Source organism: Momordica charantia (assembly GCF_013281855.1).
Source record: "Momordica charantia cultivar OHB3-1 chromosome 6 unlocalized genomic scaffold, Mcharantia_2.0 BLBB01000006.1, whole genome shotgun sequence".
NCBI classification, from domain to species: Eukaryota; Viridiplantae; Streptophyta; class Magnoliopsida; order Cucurbitales; family Cucurbitaceae; genus Momordica; species Momordica charantia.
Window position 1 is genome coordinate 441,293 of NW_028275164.1, and position 27,858 is coordinate 469,150.

Sequence of the window (27,858 nt, forward strand, 5' to 3'; positions counted from 1 at the left end):
GAACACCTTAACCAGTAAGTATATCATTTCATATGTTTAGTTTATTTTATGTTTATGAATAGAGGAATATAATTATATCTATTCAATTAACGAGAAATATCATTTTCAGTTTTCATTAGTGTAATAGTACATACAGAGAGAAATCACTTCTTCGAAATTTGTGTAATTACATCCCTCCTTGAACTCTTAGAACTTTAGCTAACAATCTTCATTTCCAAGAAGAACAACCTTACTAAACTGTTTCTTTTTATGCCCTTTTGTTTGTAGGAATTTTCCTTCATCCTCTATGCAGTAGAGCCATCTCCATCTCGATTTTATAGGAGACAATAAAATGATTAAACAAAATATACATAAACATATTTCAATCTGTTAAAATATCATTAATTTATTTAAAATATTTTAGATTCAAATCTACCGATGTTGAATTATAGTTAAAAAAAACTACATATATAATATTAGACTCATAGTGCTTGATATGAGAATGTTTAAATATTTTCATTTGATGTTGATTTGAGTTGAGCTAAGTAGTCATGCACTAAGTACTTTTTTTCTCTAATAAATTAATGGGAGGTTGGTTTAAATTATATTCTATTTAGTGTAATATCTAAAAGAAAGACCAACATTTTGACATAATCTCTTTTTAGGCAATGAATTTAGACGTGTTTAAATTAAGAAAAGATAAAAGATATAAGACGGCTTAGTGAAAAAAATTTGGAAACGAGGGGCAGTCAGCAAAGATGGCCCGTATTTATCTATTTTTATACAGCAATATTGTGGAGAATTTGTTGACTAATAAGAACTTTATAATATCTAAAAAAAAATGTAATGAAGCGGGCAAAATTACCAGTCCATTCATTTTCAACGGATAAATTAAATTATATAGTTCAGCGCAGCCGCAAGTTGTGGATTCGGTTTCCAAATTGCAAGTATTTATTTATTTATTTTAAATTTTATTTTTTCTGCTTGTTTTTAAAAAATAAATCATTTACTTCTGGATTTAAAATGAGGAGCTGTTCTTTTTAATAAATATTTAAATGATTTAGGATGGATGTTCGTTTTGTTATTTTTAATTTTATTTTTTCAAATTGCATTATTAAGAGAAAACATTCATACTAAGATATTGTGTACTAATTTGAAATGAAAACGAGTTGACGAATGGAGGTATTTAATCCTACCTGTTTTTTCATAAGTTAATTATATGCACTAACAGAATTTTAAGTTTTGATCAAGATTCGAAAAATTGAAGTTTTGCTGGTAACTACATTTATTTTGAAAAATCATAGAAAGTTTCTCGTGATAATATCAACTTTCTTCACAACTACACAGGTTCGAAATCCTCCACACATTTGCAAGCAAATGTGGACTCTCTCTTCCATACACTTATCAACGGTGGGTGGTATGGCCCAATTTTAAAACCACATATAATATTATTGGACTTATTCGTTAATAGATTAATTATTTTCGTTAGTTTTTTTTACAACATGTAGGGGTGGAGATCGAACTCACGATCTCTTGGTTTGAGATATATGTCATTTATTGTGTAGCTATGCTCGCTTTGACAATTATTTATGGTAGTTGATAACATGTTCTCGTCAAGTGTATATATTAACATGGGTTATATTTGAAAATATACCTGGTGAGTTATATGAAAAAATCTCCAATACAATAATATATGAGATTTGATAAATATTCGAAATATTGACGTATTTGCAGAAAGTGATATTTTTATTGGAAAATATTTGAATGTTGTTCTCAATTTTTTGACGATATCCACTTTAATTCATACTTTATGGGCTTGCTCTCCACACATTTCATGGGAACATATGGTCTCTCTTTCTCACGTACATTTGTTTTGATGTTGAGATTTCAATTCATTAGTTATTTGTGTAGTTGATAACAAGTCACTTATTTATGCCTATTAACTTCATTAAGTTAAATAACAAAAAGTATATAATGAGATCAGGTGAGAGTCATGCATGTCAACATTTTCAAGATATAAATAAAACATAAGGATAGATGTAATTAAAAGTAATATTATTTACTGTATAGATAAAATTTGCAAATAATAATACCCAATACCCCTGACAATAGGGGTAGAAAAATATATTTTTACCTAAAACAAACAATAAATGTATAACAATATTGGAACGCCTCAGTAAATTCACGCTCTTGCTTAGAATTATAGTCTATAGTAATTTTGGATTGAGTAAATGATATATTAATCATGTATCGTCAAATAATATCTCTTGTTATCTACAATTATTTTTTTAAAAAATATACTACATTGTTTTTTAATCACATTAATTGATTTGGAGATGGTAAATTACAACTATTGTCCATCAATGAATTGGTATATCAACTTGCATTTTTAAATGGTAAAATCACAAAATAATGTTATGAGAAGTTAAATCATTCACCGTTCCTTTTTTTGTTTGGAGAAAAAATCATTCAATATTCTTATAATCTGAAAAATAAAACAAAATAGACTACCTAATGCCTATGTACTTAACCGTATACATATTCATTTCTTGAGACCTGGACTTCTTTTAATTAACGATGTATATACAAGGAATAATCTAGTAATTTTTGTACTCCCTCCTATAATAGATGGGGAGGAAACAACAATGCATCAATTCGAACACAAGACATCCCACTTTGATATTATCTTAAAGGATGAATAAAGTACCATTCAACCAAAAAGTTTAAATTGATAGGTTGGGTAAATTTAATTCATATAATGGATATCTAACACGATTGTTTGGAGGTAATTAATCTTCTGAGAGGGCAAACGACTCGTGAAATGAATATTACTGAGATGAAGAGGCTCCTGATGCGCCTCACAAGGTTTCAAGAAGACAAGATTTAGCCGTGTAAAAAGAGATTTGAATTAGGCTGACCTTTTGGCAAAAATTCCTTTTACTTTTCCATTCGTCAGTTTTGTGGGATTCTAATTTTCCTCTGTGGCTTCACAAAGTGTCGGCTGGTTTCTGAAGGCTAGTTTTTCTGTTTATCTTAAAAAAAAAAAAGAAGAAGAAGAAGAAGAAAATTTCACCATTTATCAGATAGTGGGCTTTGCCTCCGATTTACTCAAAAGCCCATGTCATCCCTTAGATTAGTTTGGGCTATAGAAGCCCATCTCCTATAATGGGCTTTGTGATCTGTATCGGCCCAGAGGGTACCACCGGGCGGTAACAGTGGGACGGGGGCAACGTCACTTCCAGCCGTGAAATATATAGGCGAGGCAGTCCCAAAACCCCCGAAAACCTAAAACCTTTTCCCGCAACCGCTCGCCTTTCAAAGCCATAGAAGAGAAACTGAGAACGCTTCCGTCATAGTTTCTCTCTGGTTTTGGTCCCATGACTTCGACGTATCTTCTGTATGAATCTGCTTCTGGTTATGCTCTGTTTCACGCCCATGGCCTCGACGAAATTGGGCAGAACACTGAAGCCGTTCGGAGCTCTGTCTCCGACCTCAACCGCTTCGGCAAGGTCGTGAAGCTTGCTGCTTTCCATCCCTTCGAGTCGGCTCTCGATGCACTCAAGCAGTGCAACTCGGTGTCGGAAGGTAGTTCACTCCTGAACTCCATCTTCTATGCAATCATTTGACTATCAGTTGTTTCAGGGATCTCGGTAGGAAGATTTGCACATTTTTCACCATCTGAACTCGGGAAATCTTTCTTTAGTTCGTTGAGTAGTTACTTTCTAGCATCATCCGTTGTTGTTTTGGCTCATTTTTTAGGACACGACTTGCCTGTTTCTTCTGCTATTCGTTTGAAGCTAACTGTGGTGTATTTCCGTGTTCTACCTGATAGCAATGTGATGTTTCTTGTGTATGTTAGCCCACAATTTTGTTATTCTCTTATTAGTTTTCTTGTTCTGGCATGTCATGTTTGAAATTTCGATCCGGTTGTGTCAGGGGTTTTGCAACTCGCATTTCCACGTTTCAGACGATGTTTTGTACATGTTTATAAAATGACTGTAAAAGATTTATAAACTGTATTTCTCGCAGCATTATTGAGCAACCTAACCTTGTGACTAAGCTAATGGTGGAAATGCAATAGCAATCATAAGCTTCTTGTTAGTTTGAGTTGTTTCCTGGAATTCAATGGTTCTTGGTTTATCCAATATTTTACGATCCTGCTGTTTGGATCTTGAAGTTCTGTTGCAATTAACCTATTGATAAATGTCAGGGCTCATGACTGATGAGTTGAGGAGTTTCCTGGAAATTAATCTTCCAAAAGTTAAGGAGGGTAAAAAGGCCAAGTTCGTTTTGGGACTAGCTGAACCCAAGATTGGGTCAAACATCTTTGAAGAGACTAAAATCCCATGTCAGAGTAATGAGTTTGTTCTGGAGCTGCTTCGGGGTGTGCGGCTACACTTTGACAAATTTATCAAGGATCTGAAGGTTAGCCTGTTCTTCATTTTCCACTTTTGCTTTTAGTAGTATCAATAGTTTCTCAGATATGTTACATTCTTACAAACTACTGTTATCCATGTTAATATTTTTTGTATCTACAGTCAGGAGATTTGGAGAAAGCCCAACTTGGTCTAGGGCACAGTTACAGTCGAGCCAAGGTCAAGTTCAATGTTAACCGTGTTGATAACATGGTCATTCAAGCAATCTTCCTCCTTGACACTCTCGACAAGGACATTAATTCCTTCTCCATGAGAGTCAGGTATTTGATTGCAAAAAAAAGCATGAGTTTTTGACGAACTTTACAATTTTGAAAGAAGTGGGTTACTGCTTTTATCATTTTTTAAGATGGAGATGGTGTTGTGGATGCTTATTTATAGATTTAGAAGTTTTATTTTCTTTAGAAAATCACGAGTGTTTTTAATTAATTTTCTCATGTTTACTTTATGCAGAGAGTGGTACTCATGGCACTTCCCTGAGCTGGTGAAGATTGTCAGTGACAATTATCTTTATGCCAAAGTTGCTAAATTTATTGAGGACAAATCAAAGCTGGCAGAAGACAAAATCCCTGGCTTAACTGACATAATTGGTGACGAGGATAAAGCAAAGGAGATTGTTGAAGCAGCCAAAGCCTCCATGGGTAGATCTCTGACTTGTCCTTTTTTTTTAAAAATAATTTCTTACTCGTTTAATCACCTAATTTAATAACTATGTTACAGGCCAGGATTTGTCTCCTATTGACTTGATTAATGTCCAGCAATTCGCACAGAGGGTAATGGATCTATCTGAATACAGGAAAAAACTTTTTGATTATCTAGTGGCTAAAATGAATGATATTGCACCCAATTTGGCCTCTTTGATTGGTGAAGTTGTTGGGGCCCGTCTAATTTCCCATGCTGGTAGTCTAACAAATTTGGCCAAGTGCCCTTCTTCCACCCTTCAGATACTTGGGGCAGAGAAAGCACTCTTCAGGTTTGTATCTGTTGTATTTTGTTGACAGGATGACGTTTTTTTTTCTGTGATCCTGCATCAATTTATGATATTTTGCATCCGTTTCAAAATATTAAAAATTGTTTCCTCTCAAAGATACTGATTTCCATGGGTTCAAATTTAGAAATGTTTTCTACTTAAAGCTAAATCCAGCTCATAACCACTTAATTCTTCAACACTATTTAAAGTATATTCTTGCAACGAAAGTACTATTACCATGGAAATCTGTGTTATTGAAACCAGATCTAATACCTTCATATTTTTTCTATTCAGGGCTTTGAAAACAAAAGGAAACACGCCTAAATATGGTCTCATCTTTCATTCATCTTTCATTGGGCGAGCATCTGCACGCAATAAAGGCCGTATGGCTCGTTACCTTGCGAACAAGTGCTCTATTGCATCACGTATTGATTGCTTTGCAGGTAATGTTATGTAGCCACCCTTTGTATGGTTTTCTTTATAATAAAATTGGCTTTTTCTATTAAAAAATTATAGTTAGCAGTTGCTGATCTGATTTATAATTTTGTATTCCAAATTCAGAGACGAGTACCACAACCTTTGGTGAGAAACTTCGTGAGCAAGTTGAAGAGCGCCTTGACTTTTATGACAAGGGAATAGCACCTCGTAAAAACATTGATGTTATGAAAGCTGCAATTGAAAGTGCCGATAGCAAAGGTACTTGAAATGTTATGTTGGTGATATATGCCATGAAAATGGTTGCATTTGATTGGGTTATGGCACTTAGTGTGGCTATTTCACTATATTTCTCACTCTTCCAAGCTGACTTCTATTATTTCTGCAAGATGCTGGAGTTCTGTTTCCATCATATTTGCCTCCCTTTATATTTTATTCCGTTTGGTTGATGTCTTGACAGCAACTGACATGGACATAGAAGAGCCAAATGACGCTTCGGGGAAAAAGAGCAAGAAAAAGAAATCAAAAGCTAATGCAAACGGTGAACTTGAGGACAGGCCAAGTGCTACTGCAAATGGTGACACCGACGATGTGAAATCAGAAAAGAAGAAAAAGAAGGAGAAGCGAAAGTTGGAACGGGAACTAGAGGAGCAGCAGCAGCAGCAGCAGCACACAAATGGAGTAAATGGCGAGGAAGAATCGGGCAAGAAGAAGAAGAAAAAGAAGAGCAAGGATGAAAATAAGGAGGATCACGTAGCTGCAGAAGATGGTAAGAAGAAAAAGAAGAAGAAGTCGAAAACTGAAGATGCCGAATAGCTTTTCAAACCCACAGTGACATGGAGGCGGACAGTTGATTTATAGGTAGACATGCTTTTGTTGCTATTACATATTCTAGCTGTAGAAATGTCCCTTGTGGCTCTTTTTGGTCTCCAATCAGTAAACTTATGCCCTTTTTGTCTTAATATCTGAATTGACTTCCAGTGGATGAAATGTATTCTACTCTAATTTTGTTGGAGTTGTTTTCTTTAAGAATTTAAGATTCTGGTAGATGAAGTTCCCTCGTTTGGCTCTAAGCCGCCTCCCTTATTGCTCTGAGATTCGCCAAAATCTTGCCTTAAGCTATAATATATGCCCTTGATTTGATACTATCTGAAGCAATTTCAATCCTTGCTAGTTGATAGATAGATGTTGTAGAAAGGGGAAGGGGCACGGGAGTAATTTTGCTGAATCTCTGGGACCAAAAGAATATTAGTTAATTTTTGAGAAAGATTGATGTAGAGGAAAAGATGGGATCTTGGGGTGTGTAATGTTTTAGTAATATTTCCTTCTTGCTTTGTTTGTGAGGAGAGGCAATGAGCTCTTGAATTCATGCTTAAATGGAGAATATAATAGAAGAGGAGGGGCAGTAATAAAACGATTTAGTGTAGAAACAATCTATTTGCACGCATACCGACTTTCAATGGTATAGTAACCCTTTTTTTTTAAAAAAAAATAAAAAATAAAAAATAAAAAGAAAGTACTGTAACCCTCTTTTTTCAAGAACACAACTCTTTGAAAACCATCAAAATACTATGTCTTTTAAAATCATCCCGTGTATAAATCCGCGAAGGATGATATACTTTTAGATGGTTCTTTTTATAATATTACATAATAAAAAGAGGTGAGAGTTGCCAATATAAACCTAACTTAGCGGTAATAAAGAAGGGATGGACACCAATGTCATTTTAACAAAGTCGAAGGGCAAAAGGGGAATGGGGGAGTATAACTTGGTATATGCAGGCCGCCGCTGGAGTTTCAAAAGTTGGAGGGTTCGAAAGAGAGAGAGAGGTTCTCGGTCGCAGCTGTAGCTTAAATCTCGTAAACCTCATTGGAGGCTCCGCAAGAAGAGAGTGTAGAAGAAGAGACCGCCATGGCCAGTAGTTCAGCGGCAACTACCTTACAAGATGTCTCCTCCATTGATCTCATGTCCGAGCTCCTCCGTCGCATGAAATGCGCTTCCAAGTCCGACAAGCGTCTCGTTCTCATTGGTAATTTTCTTCCTCATACGTTTATGCATTTTCATGTCAGCCTTCAGGAATTTGTCGTTCTTCTTTCTTTCATGTTCTGGTATTTCTTACTCGATAGAATTCCATCTTAGATCCGCGACTTCCTGCTCTTTGCGACGCAAAGTTGTCGTGCTCTATCGATAGTTTGAAACTTTGGCGTGCCCTGCCTAGGATCTTTTTCTCGTAGATTGGCATTACGAGGCAGTATTGTAAGGTCGCTTATTCTATTCTCTATTAGATCCGAGGTGGAGGTGCAATGGTTGTATAGGGACGATGATTAGACTTATCGAACAGTATCCATGATTTCTGCATTATTCGTACTCGAACTCTCGTTACATAAATCGACGGATTCCCATGTTTGTGACCATATCTGGTGTCTTACCTTTGTATATTCCCGATGCCATAGTGCTCAAGCTGAATATTCCACGAATTGATAAATTTGTCGATGAATAGTTCACATGGTTGAAATGAGTTCCCCATTTTCCGTCCACTATGCTGTAGATGAGTAAAATGGCCAAAGGGAAGGAGAGAAGCAAAATGTAATTAGTTTTATGCGTATAATTTCAACATTAAGTTCTCATTTTGAATGCTATTTAATGGAATCCAAATTTTTGTGGCCGTTGTATGATATTGAGATCTCATGCATTTTAGTTGATTTTTGTTCGTCTTTAAGATTGTCTTTTGTTCCACAGGTCCACCTGGATCAGGAAAAGGCACCCAATCTCCAATCATCAAGGATGATTACTGCTTGTGTCACTTGGCCACTGGTGATATGTTAAGAGCTGCAGTTGCTGCTAAAACTCCATTAGGTGTTAAGGCTAAGGAGGCTATGGATAAGGTATTTTTGTTTTATTATTTTTACTATGTTGCCTGCTACAAAATTTTATATTACAGTCATCTTGTTTCTTACTAATAGTTTTTTTATTTTCAGGGTGAACTTGTGTCTGATGACTTGGTTGTTGGCATCATAGATGAAGCAGTGAGAAAGCCTTCATGTCAGAAAGGTTTCATTCTTGATGGATTTCCAAGAACAGTGGTCCAAGCACAGAAGGTATCACATCCTTCTCTTGTTTTTGTCCTTTGTACTTTTTGCAATGAAATGCTTCTTGAATTTTTCTGTTCACCCAATTTCTTAACTGCAGCTGGATGAGATGCTTGAAAAGAAGGGTGTTAAAATTGATAAGGTGCTTAATTTTTCCATTGATGATTCAATCTTGGAGGAGAGGATTACAGGGCGATGGATACACCCATCCAGCGGAAGGTCTTACCACACAACATTTGCTCCTCCAAAGGTCGCTGGTGTTGATGATGTAAGACAGCTATCTTATTTGACCTATCCTCTTTCTGGTTTTATAACATATTATTTTTGATTGCTGAAATTTTCAATCGAGAAATCCCTGTTTTCTACTTCTAACAATGTCTTACCTCCTTTATCTTTTCCCTTTTGTTGGTCTTATTTTCATATTTGAAGCAATGGCTAAGCGCGGAGTATTTAAGTGCCGCCTTAAAGGAGAAACTGTTATTTGTTGTCTCCCGAGAGGGAAGCTTAACATTTTGGTTAAAATTTAAATTAAAACTCACAGGATAGAACATTGATAGCTCCCTACTAAAATTTCATATTTCCGAACCCCGCCAACAACTTATTACCAAACTTTTGTCTGATTCCAAGGTCACTGGAGAACCTTTGATTCAACGTAAGGACGATACTGCAGCGGTTCTCAAATCACGGCTGGAGGCTTTCCACAAGCAAACTAAGCCAGTACGCATGCTTTGCACAATCCTTTTCTTAGCATATTTATGGTAGCACATCTCTTTGTACAACTCTGTAATGCAAATGGAATTTGTTTGTTCTCATAGGTAATTGACTACTATTCCAAGAAGAAAATTGTTGCAGATCTCCAAGCAGAGAAGCCTCCCAAACAGGTAACAGAAGAGATTCAGAAAGTGCTCTCATCCTAGAAACACGTCTGTTAGCTCAACAATGGCTTATTTTCACAGAAAACCATTGTTTACCCTTTTTGTTTACTGATGTTATATGGTCGAATCTGCCGACTCTATGATATAACTTCATTTGTTTTACAAACCAAAGTTACCCGACTGCTATCAACTTCTGATTACAGAATGAACTAATACTACTACAAAATAAGAATGATCATTGGAATCTAATCACTTTCTTTGCAGATTTCTTTGGCTAGTACATAAACTATGTGTGTTGTTGGAATCTCTTTTTGAACTAGTTGCAAACAAAAAATCATGTTCTTGGCCCCACTGGAATTTTGCATAGCCCTTAGAATAGATGATGCTTTCAAGCTGATTCCTCCCCACTTGGCCTTTGTTGCGTTTCACTTAGTGCAGTCACTGTTCATCGCCAACTGTATTCCTGTTCACCCAATCTGCATCGTGGCTTTGGTTGGGAACCATTGGGTCAGGGGCAATTTTGCAATACAAAAAAATTATGCTACAGCCACTTATTTTCAGTCGTATTATCAAAATTACAAGTACCATGGAGGAAAAAATAGTATTATAATAGTATTGGTAGTATCAAAAGTTCTATCCGGTGGGAAATGCTTCTCCCCTTTTTCTTTTTGTGGGGTTAAACCCCTTCAATATTTCAACATGAGAAATGGTGGTTGATGAATTGGAGCTATAACAAATGGTTGTTGATGACAAGCCTTATTAGAATTTTTATGGCATTTTAGTGGTGTTCATGGATTAAAATGCAGTCGACATGACTTTTAGGCAAATAAAAAGTGGTTTTAGATTAGTTAAAGTTGCTGTCCAATCTTCTCACTCAAGTTTTTTAGAGAGAGAATTTTATCAAGTATTTGACCATTTTAACCCTAATATTATGAAAACAATCGAGAACCAACTAACCCATGAAACGAGACGTGTCGAATTTAACTCTTAAAAAGTGTTATTGAGAAACAGGAAATGCTTATATAAGAAGTTGTCAAGAGTAGTAGTTACAAGAAACTGTTATGCTGAAAAATCAATAAATCATTCCAAAAAAATACTGATTGGCTCATTTTAAGCGCGTCATTTACATAATTTTGAGAAGAAATGGTTTAGTGCAGCGATTACAGCTCTCTTCTTCAGCGTGCTATAGAGAATTCCATCCATCGGAAATGACTACCATTAATCTACATGACAATACATAATAAACATATAAATTATAAAATTGAAAAGAGAGGAATTTTAGGACTAAAATGTTGCAGGAGCTTCCCCCCGAAGAGAAAGCCCTCCAAAAATAGGCGTATGCCGCTGTGAGCGGCGAGCACACGGTATTCTTTAGTAAAAGGCGAAAGAATAGTTCGCTTTGTGTTCACCGCACGGCTCCGTACTTTGAACAATGATTGGATGCGCCTTTTATAGGAGTTTGTTCTTTCGGCATCTTAAAGATCTTTCGATGTGGGATAGTTCCCTATTTCACATTTCACATACTCTCGCTCCTTTGACGAAGGCGCCGTAGTATGGTTTTCATATTCTAACTTGTGATGATGTTATTCTAAATTACACTTGAATGAGCCCTTATTTGAATTTTTCTTGAGCCAAAGAAGTTTCCTTTTAAAGCAGTACAACATAGTTTAATTATCATTTCTTTCTTAACAGGTAAAAATAGACAGACTTTAATGGTAAATCTTTTGGTTAAATCGCATCTTGGTTATGGAAATTTCTAAATTTATTTCATTTTGGTTCTTGGAACTTTCAAGTGTCTATTTTAGTTTCGAAAGTTTTTACCATTAGTTTGCTATTAATTGTTTGACACATAAATAACATGGCTTTGAGGGTGTGTATCAACATGTTGAGTTATATTAGTATTTATTAGAACTACATAAATGGGCCGAAACATAAAAATTAGTTAGAAAAACAATAACAACCAAAAATAATTGTTTTCTGAAAATTTATACATTAGAATATACATTTTCAAAATTTTGGTACTGAACCCTTATTAAATCAACTTTAGTAAAATTTAGTAGATAAGATAACTTGTGATCTTCTCTAAAGTTGAGGACTCAATTGGACGTACGCATTTGGTAAAGTTTAAAATAAATAAATAACAGTGGAGCTTCTCACTAATTGCATCCTTAATTGCATCAGAACCACAAGGATTGATCACTGATCACTGCACTGATCTTTGTTTTGTAAAGATTGAAATGAAAGGAAATATTGCATAAAACATATCAAAAAGCATCATCACATAGTGGCTCCTACAATGACTTTGTTAAACCAAAATTTTCATGGAGAAATCTTATTATACAAAGTTGTCGATGTTTCATATTGCAGTTATAGCTCGTGGGATTATTGATAATAAAAAATGTTGTATGGTACAGAGAAAATAACTGTAAGTAGTGATTCCACCTGTGCTTGGTGAAATCGCCGTTCGTCTGCCGATTTTCAGCATACTCTCAAATCCTTCTTCCAACCAAACTATGTTTTTACCAATCAAGCAAAATTTACACGCATCCTTTTAGAGTTCCAATAGAGCATTTTCACTGGTCTTTACCAACTAAATATCATTGGCAAATTACTCCTCTCGGCTGCGTTTGACTTGAGCCTCTGGAAAATGGTTAAAAGGCAGATTTTACGGTTCTCCATTTTCTCTGCTTTTTCCTTCTGTCTGCAGTACACGATTGCCGCAACGGTGACTCCATCCTGATCCCTGAGTTTGCTATTTCTCAAGATTAGGGCACACAAATATTACTGCAAGACCATTCATTAATCAAGTTGCCCTAATCAATCGAGGCAGAAGTGCAGAGTAGGAGAGAAGAAACATTTGGACTTAAAATTGCAGGAGCTTCTCCGAAGAGAAAGCTCTCCAATAATAGGCGTATGCCGCTTTGAGCGGCGAGCACACGGTATTCTTTAGTAAAAGGCGAAAGAATAGTTCGCTCTGTGCTCACCGCACGGCTCCGTGCCTCTCTCCATCGCTCGGAGGATCGTTTTATAGGAGCGTTTCCTTTCGGCAGATTGCGCCCCTTTTCGATGTGGGATTGTTCCCTGGTTCATAGCCACGCGCCTTCGACGGTAAACCAACACCACGCCCATAGAGCATGGATTTCATATTCCAACTTTGATAATAATGATTGAAAATTGCACTTGCCTCATTTGGAAGTTTGTTTCAAAGACTCAAAACTTAGTCAATACATATTTGATACGCTATCTTTTACTATTTTATGGGATAAATTATTATTGGACTTCAATGATAAAATTATGTTCATGGATATTAGAAGTTTTTTCATTAATTGACTCCATATATTAATTTACTCAAGGCTTAGATATCTACGAAACTTCTTGATTGATTTTAAATTATTGATTTGCGAAAAAATTAGGAACAATTTTAGATTGGATTATCATGTAATTCAACAAATAGCTAAAAGAAAGTGACAAATTCAGTTTGTAGCAAGCAACTGATTCATAGACTTATTCACTTCATAGGATGAGAATATTATGATCCATATCAAATCAAGCTATATTGGCACGAAGTTCTTGCATAAACCACCTTGTAAGAACATTATAACGGTGGCCATTTCATTTTATTATCAAATTAAATTCAACTGCAGTTATTTTAAACAAAAACTTTTCTTAGTTTGATACCACTTTAAAATATAACTTTTTCTACAGATTATTTGTGTAAAAATATTTTTTTAAAACTAAGCTAGATATGTATCAAACCCTTGCATTTAACCACTTTCGAATAGAGCGACTGGCATTTCCATTCCTAATCTCATATATAAAAGAAGGGACAAATAAAAATAATAATAATAATAAGTTGTTAATGGTATTAAGGAGGAAGTTCCTCCTTTTTAACTCCAAGGAGCCATTATTTTCCTTTCTTTTATCAAGATAACAATGAAAGGAAATAAAAAGCCAAAACGGATAAGTATTTAATATGCCCATGTGTTTTTTTTTTCCTTCAAACATAAATGAGAAATATCTATTTTCGTGATCGAATCAGAAAAAGAATGCACAAAAACTTGATTAGGAAACACAGTCAAGTGTGAAAGTAAAAACAATAAACATGTCAAATAGCGTCATCAGATAGAGCCTTCTACAATTATTTGGTAACAAAAATGTTCCTGGAGAAATCTTATACAATATTATTGATGTTTCATGTTGCACATATAACTCGTTGGACTAATGATAGTAGAAAGTGCGAGCAGAATATAACCATAGTCTTGGTATACAAAAGTACCTTGTGCTAACAACTCGGTGGCATGTACCCTACAGTCGGTTTATTAGAAACTTCCTGAGAAGATGAGGAATACGTTCTACATATCGACTGTGAGCTTCTCGTCAAGACTAGAGTACTCTTCGTAGTAAGCCTTAAAATGTTCATAAGAGTAATTGACATCATCTGTAGCACACATTTCCCGAATACTGTGCATTGATAGCTGTGGTGCTCCAACATCTACTGTTCGTATACCTATGCCACTTGCAAGAATGGGGCCGATGGTTGAACCACAAGACATGTCGTTGCGGACCACAAAATCCTGCAGATTGTAGTTACCATTTTTACCATTAGCAAATGATCGCATTATAATCTTATTCCTATCAATATGCAAGATTGTGCATAACTTATAACTGTTAAGGTAAAACTGCACTTTGGAACTTCGTCAAAATTTGTGATGTGGTTCAAAATATACAAGGTAGCAATAAGAACTTCTCCTTCTAGAAGTTTCAAAGTTTTCTTCAAAGAACTGATTTTCATTCCTCTTGAGGTGCCTAAATGGGCCTTTTAAAACAAGGGTGCGAAAGCACAAGGATTCTATACTTTCTTCCTACTTTAATAATTGTATCCTAAAACTAAAACTATTTGATGACATAATGACAAAAATGTGGAAATATAATAGACCTGAACAGGAAGGTTATGATTCACAGCCAACTCCCGGAATATGAACGAAGTGACTGCATTAGTTGCATATCGTTGATTTGCATTGTTCTTGATGACCAACCCTCCATGCAACTTGGGCTGATGATTTTCTTCATGCTTGTCCTGAGATGAAAATTTGATATCACCACATTAAACATTATTGTAACCTACTGGCAAACAGACTACTAATGGGATGACATACCATATAATTAGGGTGTAATGCATGCGCCATGTCAGCTGATACCAGGAAACTTCTTTGGATAGCTTTCTCAATCAGCTGAAGATAAACAAAGTTCACAAGTCCAGTCATATTGGTTGTGAACACAAGTCAAGCAATATTAGTGCTCGTCTAAAGCGGACATGTTATAGCCAAATTCCTGTTAGAAATGCATTTTACAATTACACGCTCTGCTCATACTTCTGGTGTGGTTAATCCAATCAGAACAACAGAAGTTAACAAATTGAATAGTTCATTTCAGTTGGAACAGATTTCTCCCCTTTTTATAGAAACTTGGGGCAGGATTTCAATTGAAGTAATATGAAAACTAACGTTTGAACATCTTTAATTAAATTTATAACAAATGATTCTCATTGAAATAGTTCTCAGAATCCTTTTACATTGTTATGGTAAATATTAAATAAAAGAAAACCAGAAAAAGAAATTTGAGCGAAAGAGAGGGAGCATAATTGTAATACCCTTGCTCCTTATAATTATAGGTATAAAATTTGAATGCATCGGCAAAGCTAGAGCAACAAATAAAGGTAGCTTCCCACTGTGATAAAATAATTATTATCGCTATTGCTTTTATAGATTATGTGAAAAACAACTACTTCAACTATCAATCAGTTAACTGAGAATTTTAGTTTGAAACATAATGTCGTGTAAGTATATAAATCCACAAGGAAAGTAACTATATGATATAGTTTTCAAGCATCTGTAACAAACTAGATTTTGGAGGCCTAGGACCACACCACAAGAAAGTTACAACTAAGACAACTGTCAGGAAAATATGCAAGGAAAAGTTAATACCGATGAGTCTGAACTGAAGGAGTTTGTAATTCGTGATAAAGCATTAAGCATTGCAGGAGACCCAGCTCCCTGGGCTGAATCAGATCCAACCTCCTCATGGTCGAATAAGGCCACCATTCTAACACCAGGCTCATTCTCTAGGCTAATTTGCGAAGATGTACTGTCAATCAGTGCCTGATTTGAAACCATTAACATAAAAGTATGTGAAGTTAGAATAATGTCAAATGAAGAATCCGTAAAATTAGTAGCAACTACAATATGGTTTTGGGGAATAACTTGGCTGCCAAGAGATGTGTTAAGAAAGCCTCTGGCATAATACAGACCTTCAAAGAACAAAATGACATGCATAAATTATCAAGCCGTCCAGAGAAAATGAATTCCTTCTTGGCACCACCAATCACACTGGGTTGCGTGTCACATGCTTGCAATTCAAAATCGCTTATGTCATCTGCTTCACAGTGAAGTTGCTCGGCAAGTAGCTACATGAGACAGGAAAAAAAAACAAAATGATCACGGAGCAAATGTAGAAACTAGAAATGTCTTATCTTCTGCTCAAACTTGTACTTCTATCGATATTTACAAACTAATCCACCAAAATCCAAATGAGCACAGACTAATAAATTAAATTGGTCTCCATTGTTCAACCCAAAATACAAGACTCTGCTTTCTGACTTGTCTACCTGTAATAGAAGTGAGTGATGCTTTGAGTTATTAGGAACTGACTTTGGATCTGTTTTCTCTCCATCATGTTGTGCATCGTTCTTGGCAACAACTTTATTCAATTCCCCCTGTCAGCACTCGTATATTAGGGAGGAAAAATAAACTTATATAGGATGAAAAGGCGTAGAGTATTTGCTACTAAGATTTTCGTACAAAATTTCAGTCATAAATCCAATACATATAATCTATCTCCTATCATGAAAATTTGTACTGCATCAGTCAATTGATATTTATATATATTCCAAAGATCCAGTAAAGGGAGCTGAAATCGATTAGGAAATTATCAAACATCAGTTGTAAAACCATATAATAACAGAAATTATCTATTAAGTTTCTTAAAAAATGAAACTATGGAAGAAATGAGTGGGAAGAAAAATTATTTATGTCCCAAGTCTATGAAATTACATCTAGCAAATCACCTTAATACTTGTTGCCAGAATTGGGAGAAGATGATTCTGCGTGTTCACCTTAAATCCATCCGTGCCCCTTTTCACAAGAAAAAAAACATAGGAATACTGTAATGATAGAAACTACAAGTGAAGCAAGACAAGGTGGATACTAATCTCAATTTAGTAGGAAAACCTGTCCAAGTGAATTGCTAGTGTGGGGACTCTCATTATGGGCTCCTCAATTCGAACAAGTCGGTGAATGTATGAAACAGAATCACTTCTTTTTTCCTTTATAATCACCCTTCCTGCAACTGTTAAGTCACGGTCAAACCATGTGTGCCACAACCCACCCCCATATGTTTGGACGCCAACTTCCAGATATCCACCCTTTGTTACCTGCATGAGATTCAAGAATCTTGAGTGGCAATACATCATGGCACGTATGACGTATGTTAAAAAAAATCAATGAAAAATAAATGACTACCTTGGACACAGGCTTCAGTTTTAAACAAGGGCTATCAGTATGAGCACCAACAATGTGAAATCCATTCCCAGCAACATATCTAAAGAAGACGCATTATTACACATCAGTAATAAAAGAAAGACTATAAATGAAATTAAGCACGAACTGGTATATTATAGATCATTCCTCTGCTTTAAATCAACGCTCTACTTAATGCTATGTGGCCCGCCCCTTTCTACAATCGTAATTAGAAATACAAATTGAAATTTTTAGGAATCTAAAGGGCATTTGATTCGAAACTAAGAGCATGAGCTTTCTAATCCCAGTTGTAATTATAAATACAAATTGAATTTTTTTTCAATACATTTTTAGGAATCTAAAGGGCATTTGATTCGAAACTAAGAGGATTAGCTTTCTAATCACGATTATTTTTAGGAATCTAAAGGGCATTCGATTCCAAACTAAGAGCATGAGCTTGATAGCCATACTTTTCACCGATCGCGAAAGCAACTATAGTCGAATGATTTCTGGTGAAGAAGTACTTCTTTCCAGCTTCTAATTTCCAGCTCTCTCTTTCAGATACTTGTTCATATCCGACGCTTCGGAGACGCTTCTTTGCCTCCTCTACAAAAATCCGATCATATAGCAAACTTAAGTATATACATTTCTTGTATAAAAATGAAAGCTAAGAACTAGATTATCCGTGAAAATCCGATTAAGAGTTTGAATACATCCCCATTGACCGTCAGTTTACAAATCCAAAAATCAATATTTAGTGCAAACGACGAGCTACACAACTGCAAGTTCAAGTCAGTAGAAATTTTTTTCTTCAATAACAGAAACAACAAATATGAAGTTAAGGAGGCGAATAGGATGAAAACAAGGAGATTTCAAATTTCCAAACATGATTTTCTCAAAAGGCAAAAGGAAAGGAGAGACTGATATTGTACGTGTGAGAGAGACGGAGCGAGAAGGGAGATGAAGTAGAAGTTACCAACGGCATGGAAAGCAGTTGGTGAAGCGTTCAAGAAGTCGACAAGATCAGCCACGACAGAATTACTTTTACATTTTGCTTCATCCATTGCCGCCATGCCTGCGATCTCGACTTGAGAGCTCCACTTCACTGCTAAGATTGCGTTTGTTCCAAATAATGGATTTTAATCCTCCGCACAGAGAGCGAAAGAAAATGTAGACTTGGCCTACCCCAGACGCAGTTGATAACTTTTGGTTGGGCCAGTGTTCATTATGGGCCCGCGGCCTATTAAACTCAAGCCCGTGGAATCGGTATTCCGGGCCTAAAGCATCTCTATTGGACCTCCAACGTATGGCCCATAAGTATTTTTCTACTATAAAAAGTCTAGAGGAAGAAGCACAAGGATGTCTATTTTTATACGATGGTACCCAAGGAAACTTGTCTTTAACTAATAGATGTTTTAATTCTGAGTTTCGAATTACGAAATATGAAGTTCCTCTTACTTGTTCAGATTTATGGCGTACGAGGAAATAAGAAAGATATCAATTTCTTGCTTTAGTTTCCTTTCTTCTTTCTGCAGACTTTCAAATATTCTATTCATCCATTACTTTTTATTTAATCAACGTAGTATGTTTCACATATAGCCAATTAGATTATTTATAATAGAACATACAATACGAGTAAAAAACCATAGAAATGGCTTAGATGAGTACTTTATGTTAACTTTAAGATAATTTAAGCATAGTCCAAAGTCCAAATGATTAGGTACGTGTACCTATGGAGGGTGGGTTTAAATCCATACTCCTTATTTCCGATGTAACATCGATTATTGGATACATCTCGAGACTACGATGACGACGACGGTTCTATATATCAACCTTGATCGTATCAAGAGCAGAGAACTCTTCGAAATAAGCTTTGAAATGTTGATACGAGTAATCAACATCATCTACACCACACACTTCTCGAATACTGTGCATTGATAGCTGTGGTGCTCCCACATCCACTGTTCGTATACCGATGCCACTTGCAAGGATGGGACCAATGGTGGTACCACATGCCATGTCATTGCGGACCACAAAATCCTGCAAATTTCAGTCACCATCTTTACCATTGGCAGTTTTCACAATATAATCTTATTCCTACCAAATGCAAGATTATAAACTTATAACTGATGAGGTAAGCGTAAGTTTTCACACTTGGAACTTTTCTTCAAAAATCGTGATGTGGTCCAAAATATAGAAGTTACCAATAAGAACTTTTCATCCTAGAAGTGTCCAAATTTTCATCCCAAGGTGCTCATTTTCACTAAATATGTGTTTGGAGTGCTTTTAACGAAAATATGCTTAGTACCAGCCATACTCTTGAAAATGTTTTTAAGTACTTTTTGTTCAAGCACTTCGGACTGAAGGTACTATAATTTTCATGATAGCACTTTTATGTTACTCTCAACCGCGCTAAGGGCCTAAGTACACGGGATATCCTTTCTTCCTACTCATTTAATAGTCGTATCCTTAAACTATTTGATGGCATGGTGACAACAACTAGGAGGTGTAAATATAACATACCTGGACAGGAAGGTTATGATTTATAGCCAACTCCCGAAATATGGTGGAAGTGACTGCATTAGTAGCGTATTTTTGATTTGCATTATCCTTGATGACCAGTCCTCCGTGGAACTTGGGTCGATGATTTTCTTCATACTTTTCCTGAAGATGGAAATTTGATATCAACACACTAAACATTATAATACACTGAAAATTTTCACAAAAAAATGGGATGGCATACCATATAATTAGGGTGTAATGCATGTGCCATGTCAGCAGATACCAGGAAACTTTTCTGGATAGCTTTCTCAACCAGCTGTGGAAAAAGAGTGATAAAAGAAGTCCACAAATCAAATCGTACTGGTTGATTGTATGGTAAATATTTTGAACGCATTGACAAAGCTAGAGCCACAAATAAAGGTAGCTTCCAAATGACAAAATAATTATCATGGAACCACTTCCTATTGCTTTTAGAGATCATAAGAAACAACTACTTCTTCAACCATCAATCAATTAGTTCAGAATTTTAGTTGGAAGACAGCATGGTGTAAGACTATCTTACATAAGCCACAGTATGAGTAATTACATGATATAGTGTTCAATTATCTGTGACATATTAGATTTCAGAGACCTAGGACCACAAATGAAAGCTCACAACTTACAACTACCATCATTATTACTACATTCACCTCGAAACAAAAAATAAGGAAAATGTAAAAGGAGAAGTTGAATACCGAAGGATATGAGCTGAATGAACTTGTAATTCGTGACAAAGCATTAAGCATTGTTGGAGACCCAGCTCCCTGAGCTGAAGCAGATCCAACCTCCTCATTGTCAAATAAGGCCACCATTCTGATACCAGGTTCATTCTCAAGGCTACTTTCGGAGGATGTACTGTCAATCAGTGCCTGGTTTTACACCATTCAGATAAAAGTGTATGGAGTTAGAATGATATCAAACGAAGAATCTTATGTAAAAGTAAGAGAGGAACGAATATGTGCCATGTGGTTTAAGGGAATTTATCTAATTACTAAGATTATTTAAGGATGCAGTTGACTTCCTAGGTGAGTTAAGAAAGTTCTGGCACAATACAGACCTTCAAAGAACAAAACGTCATGCATAAATTATCGAGCCTTCCAGAGAAAATGAATTCCTTCTTTGCACCACCAACCACACTTGGTTGAGCGTCACATACTTGCAAGTCAAAATCAAATATGTCATCTGGTTCACAGCCAAGTTTATCGGCAAGTAGCTACACAAGACAGGCAAAAGATCACAATGACAACGGAGCAAATGTAGAAATTACAAACATCTTATCTTCGTTGCTCAAACTTTTATTTCAACCATATTGTTCAAATTAATCCACCAAAATTTCAATGAGTCCAGGCTAATAAATTAATCTGGTCTTCACTGTTCAGCCCAAAACACAAGGCATTGCTTTCTGATTTGTCTTACCTGTAATAGAAGCAAGTGATGCTTTGAGCTAGTAGAAGTTGACTTCTGATCTGCTATCTCTCCGTCATTTTGTGCATCATCCTTGGAAACAACTTTATTCAATTCCCCCTGTGAGCAGTCATTAATTAGGGAAGAAAGATAAACATAAACTTAATAAGGATGAAAAGGCAGACGGAGTATTGCTACAAAGATTTATATATATATATATTCATAAGACAAATGCATCTTTAATGATCAAACATCCAAGTAAAGGAAGCTCAAATCAATGCTGATTTCTTGAATTATTGATATCTGTAAGCTCGTAATACCATATAATGACAGAAAGTATATCTTAAGTTGCTTAAAAGAAACTATAATAGGAATGAGTGTGAAGAAAGTTTACAGATCAACTAATAGTACTCAACGTTATTCGCTCTACTTAATGAAGCCTAACGTCTTATAGAACGCAGGAGCAAATCACCTTAATAGTGGTTGCCAAAACTGGGAGAAGTTGAGTCTCTGTGTTCACCGCAAATGCAACAGCGTCCCTTTTCACAAGAAACATAACATAGAGATTCTGTAATGATAAAGCGAGCTAACAAAAAATTTCCTACACATAATCCAGCCTCATACTACAACAAAGAAGCAAGACCCTTGTGGATATAAGTCTAAATTTAGTAGAAAAACCTGTCCAAGTGAATAGCTAGTGTGGGGACTCTCAAAATGGGCTCCTCAATTCGAACAAGTCGATGAACATATGAAACAGAATCATTTTTCTCTTCCTTTATAATCACCCTTCCTGCAATTGTTAAATCCCGATCAAACCATGTGTGCCACAGCCCACCCCCATATATTTGGACGCCAACTTCCAGAAATCCACCCTTCGTAATCTGCACAACATTCAAGTATCTTGACTGGCAAGACCATCACAGTGCGTATTATATGAAGTAAAAGAAAAAACACAATGAAATTTAATAACTACCTTGCTTATAGGCTTCAATTTTAAACAAGGGCTATCAGTATGAGCACCAACAATATGAAATGCATTCCCAGCAACGTAACTAAGGAAGACAGATTATTACTTCGTCGGCAGTAGAAAAACTAGAAATATAATCGAACACGAATTTGGTAACAACACAAATTGGAAATAGTTTTCAATGTATTTCTAAGAAACTAAAAGGGCATTGGAATCGTTTTCATACTTTTTACCGATCGCGAAGGCGACAATAGTGGAATGATTTCTGGTGAAGAAGTACTTCTTTCCGGCTTCCAATTTCCAATCCTCTGTTTCAGATACTTGTTCGTATCCCACGCTTACCAGGCGCTTCTTTGCCTCCTCTGTAAAAAACAAAATCCAAACATGTAGCAAATTTTTTAACAAGGACCGGGATTCCAGAATCCAGTTCTTCTTTTTTTTTCTTTTTCTTTTGATAATAATATAGTATTGATAGATAATGGCCATGTATATTTTTTTTTTTACGGCATGTTGAGGAGGGGAGGTAATGGTGATGTATTGATAACAAGACGACGACAATCCATTAGAGTTATATGTTAATTACGCTTAGTTACGTTCGTTTTGACTGAGCTACACTTAAATGATTTGTCAACTAAAATTATATATTCAAAATATCGAAGCATTTGATTGGTTAATTATTTAAATGTTTATATTAAACAAATAATTTAAATATTAATTTGTGTTAGGCTTTTAATTTAGTATTTCATGAATTTTTAATTTAAAAATTCACCTTTACCCCTTTAATTTTGTCAAAGTTTTCCAAAATCCCATCCTATTGACCAATGTTGATAGCTTTTTCCAGTGACCTTTTTTTGGATGCGTAACATATTTTCGAAAGGTGGATGAATTGGTGTCCAAAAAGAATCTATCACATCTATGGACATCTAATTCATCCAACGATTATATAAAGATATTCAATCAAACCATCAAAATCAAATCCAAACATTAAGGCTCAACTTTGTTTTTAATTTGTTTGTTTTATAAATTAAGTATATATCCTATTAATTTATTTGATATATTTTATTATTATTATTATAAACATATTTTAATTTGTAGTCAAATTTTAAAAATAATTTCTTAAAATTTATAATATTAATTAGTTTTTGAAAACGTTTCGGAAAGATAGACAATAATGCAAGGTGAAAAAGAATGTTTATAAATTAAAGTTTAAAAAATTATAAAACGAAGTAGAAAGTTAATGATGTAGCGAGGAAATGTGGGAGATAAGATTAAAGCGGACGTTAGTAACTTACCGACGGCGTGGAAAGCAGTTGGGGAAGCGTTGAGGAAGTCGATGAAATCAGAAACTACAGAAGTGCTTTCACCATTTGCCTTAGCCATTTCTTCATGCAACGAGCTTCCACTTCGCTTCACAGCCTGCGCCTGCTTTTGTTTGCAGCGCTTTCAAGTTCTAACGAATTGAGCATCTTGGTCCGTCGATAAATAAATAGCATGGCAACATGGACCACGCTTAGCTCATGGGATAATATTTTTATCAAAATGAAAGGGACATTATTGGTCTATAATTGCTCTCCTTGTATCATTGGATAAACATCAGCACATGCGACAAAAAATCACAATAAAAAACATTACTAATTTGGATTTAAATATTAGCTGTCGTTTTTTTAGGGTAAAGCACCAATAACGAGGTTTGTAATCTTTTTTAGAAAGATAAAATGGTTCATCTTGTTGGATAAACAACGTTCAATATGACCAATACATTGTTGGATAAAGGTATAAAACTCATGTTTAATCTTCACCATTTTACTTTTGATTTCATTTTAAAACCTACACGATAACTTAAAATGTCATTTCTACTGTTAAATAATTTGGGATAAAAATCTATTCTCACGTCATATTTTTATCAGCTTAACATATTCCTCTCTAGTAAGACTCATTTTAAAAATATATCTATCTATCTTATTTTGTTATGCATCTAAAAAATTGTCCATTATTTGAAGACTAAGATTTCCCCTCTTCAATACTGAGGTTGTGTTTCTCAAACTTTAATTTATTTTTTCACAAACTTATTTCTTTACCTAACTACATCTAATTGTTTATCTAAGATCTTTTTCTTTTTCTCTTATATTTTTTTAGTACAACTTGGAGTGAGGGACGAATTAAAAACCTCTTAGTTAGAAATATATATCAATTAACTTTAGATTATGTTCGTCTTGACATTTTTCTTTTACATTTACCTTTTATTACTTTTACTTCCTCCTAACACTTTCACTTTTATGTATTCTTCCTATCTTTTTTCTAATAGATTTGTATTTCTTAACTTAATATGAAACGTAACAATTTTGTTTTGATTCAAATTTCTTGAAAAACCAAATAACAAACACATTTGACTTATAGTTTTTAAAATTGAAAATTTTAAGAAAAAATAGGAGACCTAAAATGTGTGGTTTGTTTTTTAAATTATTTGCTAATAATCCCATTGATACATTTACCAACTCAAATACTGCTCCATAATAAAATAATTATACTATAATATATATTTTTTCAGTACAACACGTAAAGACGATCATTTAAATTTATTTTTTGATTGGAGATAAATGACTTCACTAGTTGAATTACTATAATATATAAATTTTACCTTCATCCATGAAATAAAAGGGAAAAATAAAAACTTTGCAACTTTACTTAAATTTGGGCGATATTGTTGTGGTCATCAACATTGATAGGTACTCGTTAGCTTTATGGTCGGGTCAGTTTTTATTATTGGCACGTGGCCTATTAAATTGAAGCACGTGGAATCAACATTCCGTACCATTATTGGTCAGGGCATTTGAGCTTCTATGTCTACTATGCCATGTATTGATATTTTCTTAAAGGATTATCCATAGATATCTAAAACCTGTCCTCTTTCGACCTGCAATTTTATGCAATTTTATTTGATATCATTAAGTTTATTCCTAAATTTGATGGCCTCTATTTCATTTTTATACCTCAAAAAATTTTAAAATATATTAAATTATAAAAGTAGTTATGTAATTGTGTCCACGTAGTCACAAGAAATTTTTTATTAAATCCACCAAATTTTAATATTTGGTGTATCGAATATTTGCATTTTAAAAAAATTATAACATGTTAGTAGATTTTTAATGTTGTGTCCGTTGAATATTTACAAGGTTAATTTGACTAGGTTAATGTATTTACCACCAAACGCCCAAACATGTTATATAGTCTTTGAATAATACAGTCTATGAGTTACACAAAATCTAAACTAACAAAATAGTTCATTGGAGCATATTTCAATAAATAAATACACCTATTATAATATAAAATGTTGATTGTTCGATTATCATTCTATAATTATTGAATCAGGAAAGTAAAAAATAACAATAAAATGTTGATTGTTCAACTAAAAGTTTAGAGATATTTCCGTGCAAGACTAGTTGTTTAACTTTTAGAATAAATCTTTTTTTTTTTGTATATTTAGCTTTTATATTTTATAGATATTATATTGAGTACTTGTTATCCCAATGGTACAAGAATTTAAAATTTTAAAAACGTTAAATTGAATGCTATTCCAATTTCCAACCACAAACTTCATTGAATTTTTTTATTTTTGATTTTTTTTAAGTTAAATAATTTCAGGGTAAAGTATCAAGTCAATAATAGTTAAAATGATAATATGTATTTTACTCTTTAAACCATACTCCACCGTTAAGTTTAACTCCGTTAGTTTTTTTTTAGGTGTTTAACTCCGTTAGTTAAACACCTAAATTCGTCTAAAATAGACCTGCCCCTTAAATAAAGTCTATCATATAAGTGTTAAATTTGAAACTTGGCAGCCTAGACTCGTGTCGCCATACTATTTTGCCACGTGTCTCCTTTCCCCTCTTGGAGTTAACACCAACGAAGTAAGATCCGGCTAAGAGATTCCATGACCACGACGTCTGAAAACAGAAGATAAGGATCGTCACCGGAGAAGACGACGGAAGCAAATGGCGAAATTCCTGTTGGCCCTGAAGGCAGCAGAGAATTGGAGGCGGAAGAGGAATTCGAGTCCTTCCGAATCCGGCCACGCCCTTCACGCGCCGGCGAGTCCTTCCAACAGAAACATGGTTCCAAAGGAGGGAAAGTAGAGTATTTTAAGGCATGGGTGAAGGATCGCAGGGCGAAAGAGACTTTTTCTGTTTTAAGTATGACACGTGGCGACATCTTACAGGACACATGACTAGGCAGGAGAAGGACTGAGGAGGTAAATTTTGTCCATATTTTAATAGCCTACAGAAGTTCCGGAATAATCCCGCAAGCATTGCACTAGCATCGTCGTTATCCGCAAGCTCCACCAAATCTCCTCCTGCACGGCTCTCTCGCCGCCACCATCGACGGCCGGCCGCCATTTTCGAGCTGCGTCTTGAGGTTACTGATCCCGGCGATAGTTCCACCGTCTAAAGATTAGCATATTTGCTTCAAGAAATTTTCTATTTTACTCTGTTCCTCGATCGTCCATTCTCTGTTTTTGCTGTTTCAATTGGGGGCGGAGATACCTAATTTTCAATCAACCAGATTCGGCTGACATTAACTCCAAATTTATCGATCCGAGTTTTGAAATACGAAATTTCTCATCCAAGTACGTAATCAATCGCCAGATCAAACTTTATCGCCTAGGGATAAGTGGATAACGATGAAAAGATGAATAAATCAACTTCCTGCTTTACGTTCTTTCCTTTTAAGAACACGTTCTTGGGCAGACTTTTGTAGACTCGCGAATTTCTTCTGATTTTCTTTAATTATTTTGCTAGCGTGTGATTCATTCGTAGGTAGCTGCAACAATTATTTCCAGGGCCGCGATGCCTTCTTTCCGAGCTTTCCTCAACAGCCCAATTGGCCCTAAAACCACTCATTTTTGGGGGCCGGTCGCTAACTTTGGTTTCGTCGCTGCCGTATGCTCTGTTTTTCGCTATTAAAGTAACTCGAATCTTAAATTCTCAACTTCCTTTTCAAATTATTATCAATTTGTGCTGCAATTGATGGCAGGGATTGGCAGATGTGAAAAAGCCCGCCGATATGATATCTGGCCGAATGACGACAGGTTCAAATCATCTATACACTGTTTAGTGCTCAAAGTTGTCTAAGTTGGTTCTGGAATTGAATCACGCACGAAATTTGAACATAAACAAAACTTTGATTTGAATCGTGAAATTGTTGGTGGTGCAGTTTTGTGCATCTATTCTTTGTTGTGTATGAGATTTGGATATATGGTTCGGCCACGGAACTATCTGATTATGGGATGTCATGCTGCGAACGAGACCGTGCAGCTCTATTTACTCTCTCGTTGGGCGAGGGGCAGGAGGAAGAGTGTGGAATACAGTAACAATTAGCTTCGTCTTCGTTTCAATGGTGGTATGAACTTGATGCCATTGTTGCTGTTTCGAATCACTGTTGCTAGTTATGTGGTTTGTTGGGTTTAGTTATTTGTCACAGAATAATTAAAGACGGATGTGATCTATCTTTGTGACTTTAATTTCATAATTTCCTTTTGCTTGGTCGTCTCCCTTTCATTTAGCTGTTTGGTAGTTAATTCTGAAATTTAATCAAC

General features: G+C 35.2%; 5 protein-coding genes and 2 non-coding genes across 10 annotated transcripts; 3 read left to right on the forward strand and 4 right to left on the reverse strand.

Annotated features, from left to right (window-relative positions):
• Positions 1 to 3,246: 3,246 nt before the first annotated feature.
• On the forward strand, positions 3,247 to 6,864 carry LOC111007148 (nucleolar protein 56). The gene is made up of 8 exons (XM_022279378.2): positions 3,247 to 3,564; positions 4,190 to 4,404; positions 4,518 to 4,675; positions 4,866 to 5,053; positions 5,133 to 5,385; positions 5,677 to 5,825; positions 5,944 to 6,078; positions 6,278 to 6,864. Exons 1-8 carry the CDS (start codon positions 3,357 to 3,359, stop codon positions 6,631 to 6,633), a joined length of 1,662 nt encoding a protein of 553 aa, XP_022135070.1. The 5' UTR covers positions 3,247 to 3,356; the 3' UTR covers positions 6,634 to 6,864.
• Positions 6,865 to 7,598: 734 nt separating this feature from the next.
• ADK1 (adenylate kinase 1) lies at positions 7,599 to 10,028 on the forward strand. 2 transcript variants are annotated; one of them, XM_022279468.2, is made up of 6 exons: positions 7,601 to 7,844; positions 8,555 to 8,700; positions 8,794 to 8,913; positions 9,005 to 9,172; positions 9,532 to 9,621; positions 9,720 to 10,028. In XM_022279468.2, the coding sequence occupies exons 1-6, from the start codon at positions 7,727 to 7,729 to the stop codon at positions 9,819 to 9,821; spliced, it is 744 nt and encodes a 247-aa protein (XP_022135160.1). In that variant the 5' UTR covers positions 7,601 to 7,726; the 3' UTR covers positions 9,822 to 10,028. The 2 variants fall into 2 exon arrangements, with proteins under 2 accessions (XP_087982133.1, XP_022135160.1); XM_088126007.1 differs by lacking the exons at positions 9,532 to 9,621; positions 9,720 to 10,028 and adding an exon at positions 9,334 to 9,517 and having other exon boundaries at positions 7,599 to 7,844.
• A 1,053-nt stretch (positions 10,029 to 11,081) lies between these two features.
• LOC148210528 (U5 spliceosomal RNA) lies at positions 11,082 to 11,197 on the reverse strand. Its single transcript, XR_015792087.1, has one exon. It is a non-coding gene; the product is annotated as a U5 spliceosomal RNA (small nuclear RNA).
• A 1,458-nt stretch (positions 11,198 to 12,655) lies between these two features.
• On the reverse strand, positions 12,656 to 12,772 carry LOC148210529 (U5 spliceosomal RNA). The gene has a single exon (XR_015792086.1). It is a non-coding gene; the product is annotated as a U5 spliceosomal RNA (small nuclear RNA).
• Positions 12,773 to 13,882: 1,110 nt separating this feature from the next.
• LOC111007194 (putative aspartyl aminopeptidase) lies at positions 13,883 to 18,511 on the reverse strand. The gene is made up of 11 exons (XM_022279467.2): positions 18,330 to 18,511; positions 17,824 to 17,959; positions 17,357 to 17,435; positions 17,066 to 17,268; positions 16,903 to 16,969; positions 16,444 to 16,551; positions 16,087 to 16,242; positions 15,764 to 15,937; positions 14,936 to 15,010; positions 14,716 to 14,856; positions 13,883 to 14,353 (listed from the first exon to the last, which is right to left on the reverse strand). The coding sequence occupies exons 1-11, from the start codon at positions 18,424 to 18,426 to the stop codon at positions 14,132 to 14,134; spliced, it is 1,458 nt and encodes a 485-aa protein (XP_022135159.1). The 5' UTR covers positions 18,427 to 18,511; the 3' UTR covers positions 13,883 to 14,131.
• Positions 18,512 to 18,983: 472 nt separating this feature from the next.
• LOC111007193 (putative aspartyl aminopeptidase) lies at positions 18,984 to 23,734 on the reverse strand. 2 transcript variants are annotated; one of them, XM_022279464.2, is made up of 11 exons: positions 23,558 to 23,734; positions 22,492 to 22,627; positions 22,272 to 22,350; positions 21,977 to 22,203; positions 21,771 to 21,837; positions 21,311 to 21,418; positions 20,952 to 21,107; positions 20,590 to 20,763; positions 20,097 to 20,171; positions 19,877 to 20,017; positions 18,984 to 19,393 (listed from the first exon to the last, which is right to left on the reverse strand). In XM_022279464.2, exons 1-11 carry the CDS (start codon positions 23,643 to 23,645, stop codon positions 19,175 to 19,177), a joined length of 1,470 nt encoding a protein of 489 aa, XP_022135156.1. In that variant the 5' UTR covers positions 23,646 to 23,734; the 3' UTR covers positions 18,984 to 19,174. The 2 variants fall into 2 exon arrangements, with proteins under 2 accessions (XP_022135156.1, XP_022135157.1); XM_022279465.2 differs by having other exon boundaries at positions 21,977 to 22,179; positions 23,558 to 23,733.
• Positions 23,735 to 26,199: 2,465 nt separating this feature from the next.
• Positions 26,200 to 27,807, forward strand: LOC111006932 (mitochondrial pyruvate carrier 1-like). 2 transcript variants are annotated; one of them, XM_088125603.1, is made up of 4 exons: positions 26,200 to 26,889; positions 27,080 to 27,202; positions 27,297 to 27,351; positions 27,477 to 27,807. In XM_088125603.1, exons 2-4 carry the CDS (start codon positions 27,110 to 27,112, stop codon positions 27,638 to 27,640), a joined length of 312 nt encoding a protein of 103 aa, XP_087981729.1. In that variant the 5' UTR covers positions 26,200 to 26,889; positions 27,080 to 27,109; the 3' UTR covers positions 27,641 to 27,807. The 2 variants fall into 2 exon arrangements, with proteins under 2 accessions (XP_087981729.1, XP_087981728.1); XM_088125602.1 differs by having other exon boundaries at positions 26,207 to 26,889; positions 27,062 to 27,202.
• Positions 27,808 to 27,858: the final 51 nt, after the last annotated feature.

Excerpts from the sequence above, each read along its gene's own strand:
- LOC111007148 (XM_022279378.2), top strand. The coding sequence starts at position 3,357 with ATGACTTCGACGTATCTTCTGTATGAATCTGCTTCTGGTTATGCTCTG. Across the intron at positions 4,405-4,517 it reads AATTTATCAAGGATCTGAAG|TCAGGAGATTTGGAGAAAGC; the intron begins GTTAGCCTGTTC and ends TTGTATCTACAG. Across the intron at positions 5,826-5,943 it reads ACGTATTGATTGCTTTGCAG|AGACGAGTACCACAACCTTT; the intron begins GTAATGTTATGT and ends TTCCAAATTCAG.
- ADK1 (XM_022279468.2), top strand. The coding sequence starts at position 7,727 with ATGGCCAGTAGTTCAGCGGCAACTACCTTACAAGATGTCTCCTCCATT. Across the intron at positions 8,701-8,793 it reads CTAAGGAGGCTATGGATAAG|GGTGAACTTGTGTCTGATGA; the intron begins GTATTTTTGTTT and ends TTTTATTTTCAG. Across the intron at positions 9,173-9,531 it reads AGGTCGCTGGTGTTGATGAT|GTCACTGGAGAACCTTTGAT; the intron begins GTAAGACAGCTA and ends TCTGATTCCAAG.
- LOC111007194 (XM_022279467.2), bottom strand. The coding sequence starts at position 18,426 with ATGGCGGCAATGGATGAAGCAAAATGTAAAAGTAATTCTGTCGTGGCT. Across the intron at positions 17,269-17,356 it reads AACTGAAGCCTGTGTCCAAG|GTAACAAAGGGTGGATATCT; the intron begins GTAGTCATTTAT and ends AATCTCATGCAG. Across the intron at positions 16,552-16,902 it reads TTCTGGCAACAAGTATTAAG|GGGGAATTGAATAAAGTTGT; the intron begins GTGATTTGCTAG and ends GAGTGCTGACAG.
- LOC111007193 (XM_022279464.2), bottom strand. The coding sequence starts at position 23,645 with ATGGCTAAGGCAAATGGTGAAAGCACTTCTGTAGTTTCTGATTTCATC. Across the intron at positions 20,018-20,096 it reads CATTACACCCTAATTATATG|GAAAAGTATGAAGAAAATCA; the intron begins GTATGCCATCCC and ends TTCCATCTTCAG. Across the intron at positions 19,394-19,876 it reads ATCATAACCTTCCTGTCCAG|GATTTTGTGGTCCGCAATGA; the intron begins GTATGTTATATT and ends TGAAATTTGCAG.
- LOC111006932 (XM_088125603.1), top strand. The coding sequence starts at position 27,110 with ATGCCTTCTTTCCGAGCTTTCCTCAACAGCCCAATTGGCCCTAAAACC. Across the intron at positions 27,203-27,296 it reads ACTTTGGTTTCGTCGCTGCC|GGATTGGCAGATGTGAAAAA; the intron begins GTATGCTCTGTT and ends AATTGATGGCAG. Across the intron at positions 27,352-27,476 it reads ATCTGGCCGAATGACGACAG|TTTTGTGCATCTATTCTTTG; the intron begins GTTCAAATCATC and ends TTGGTGGTGCAG.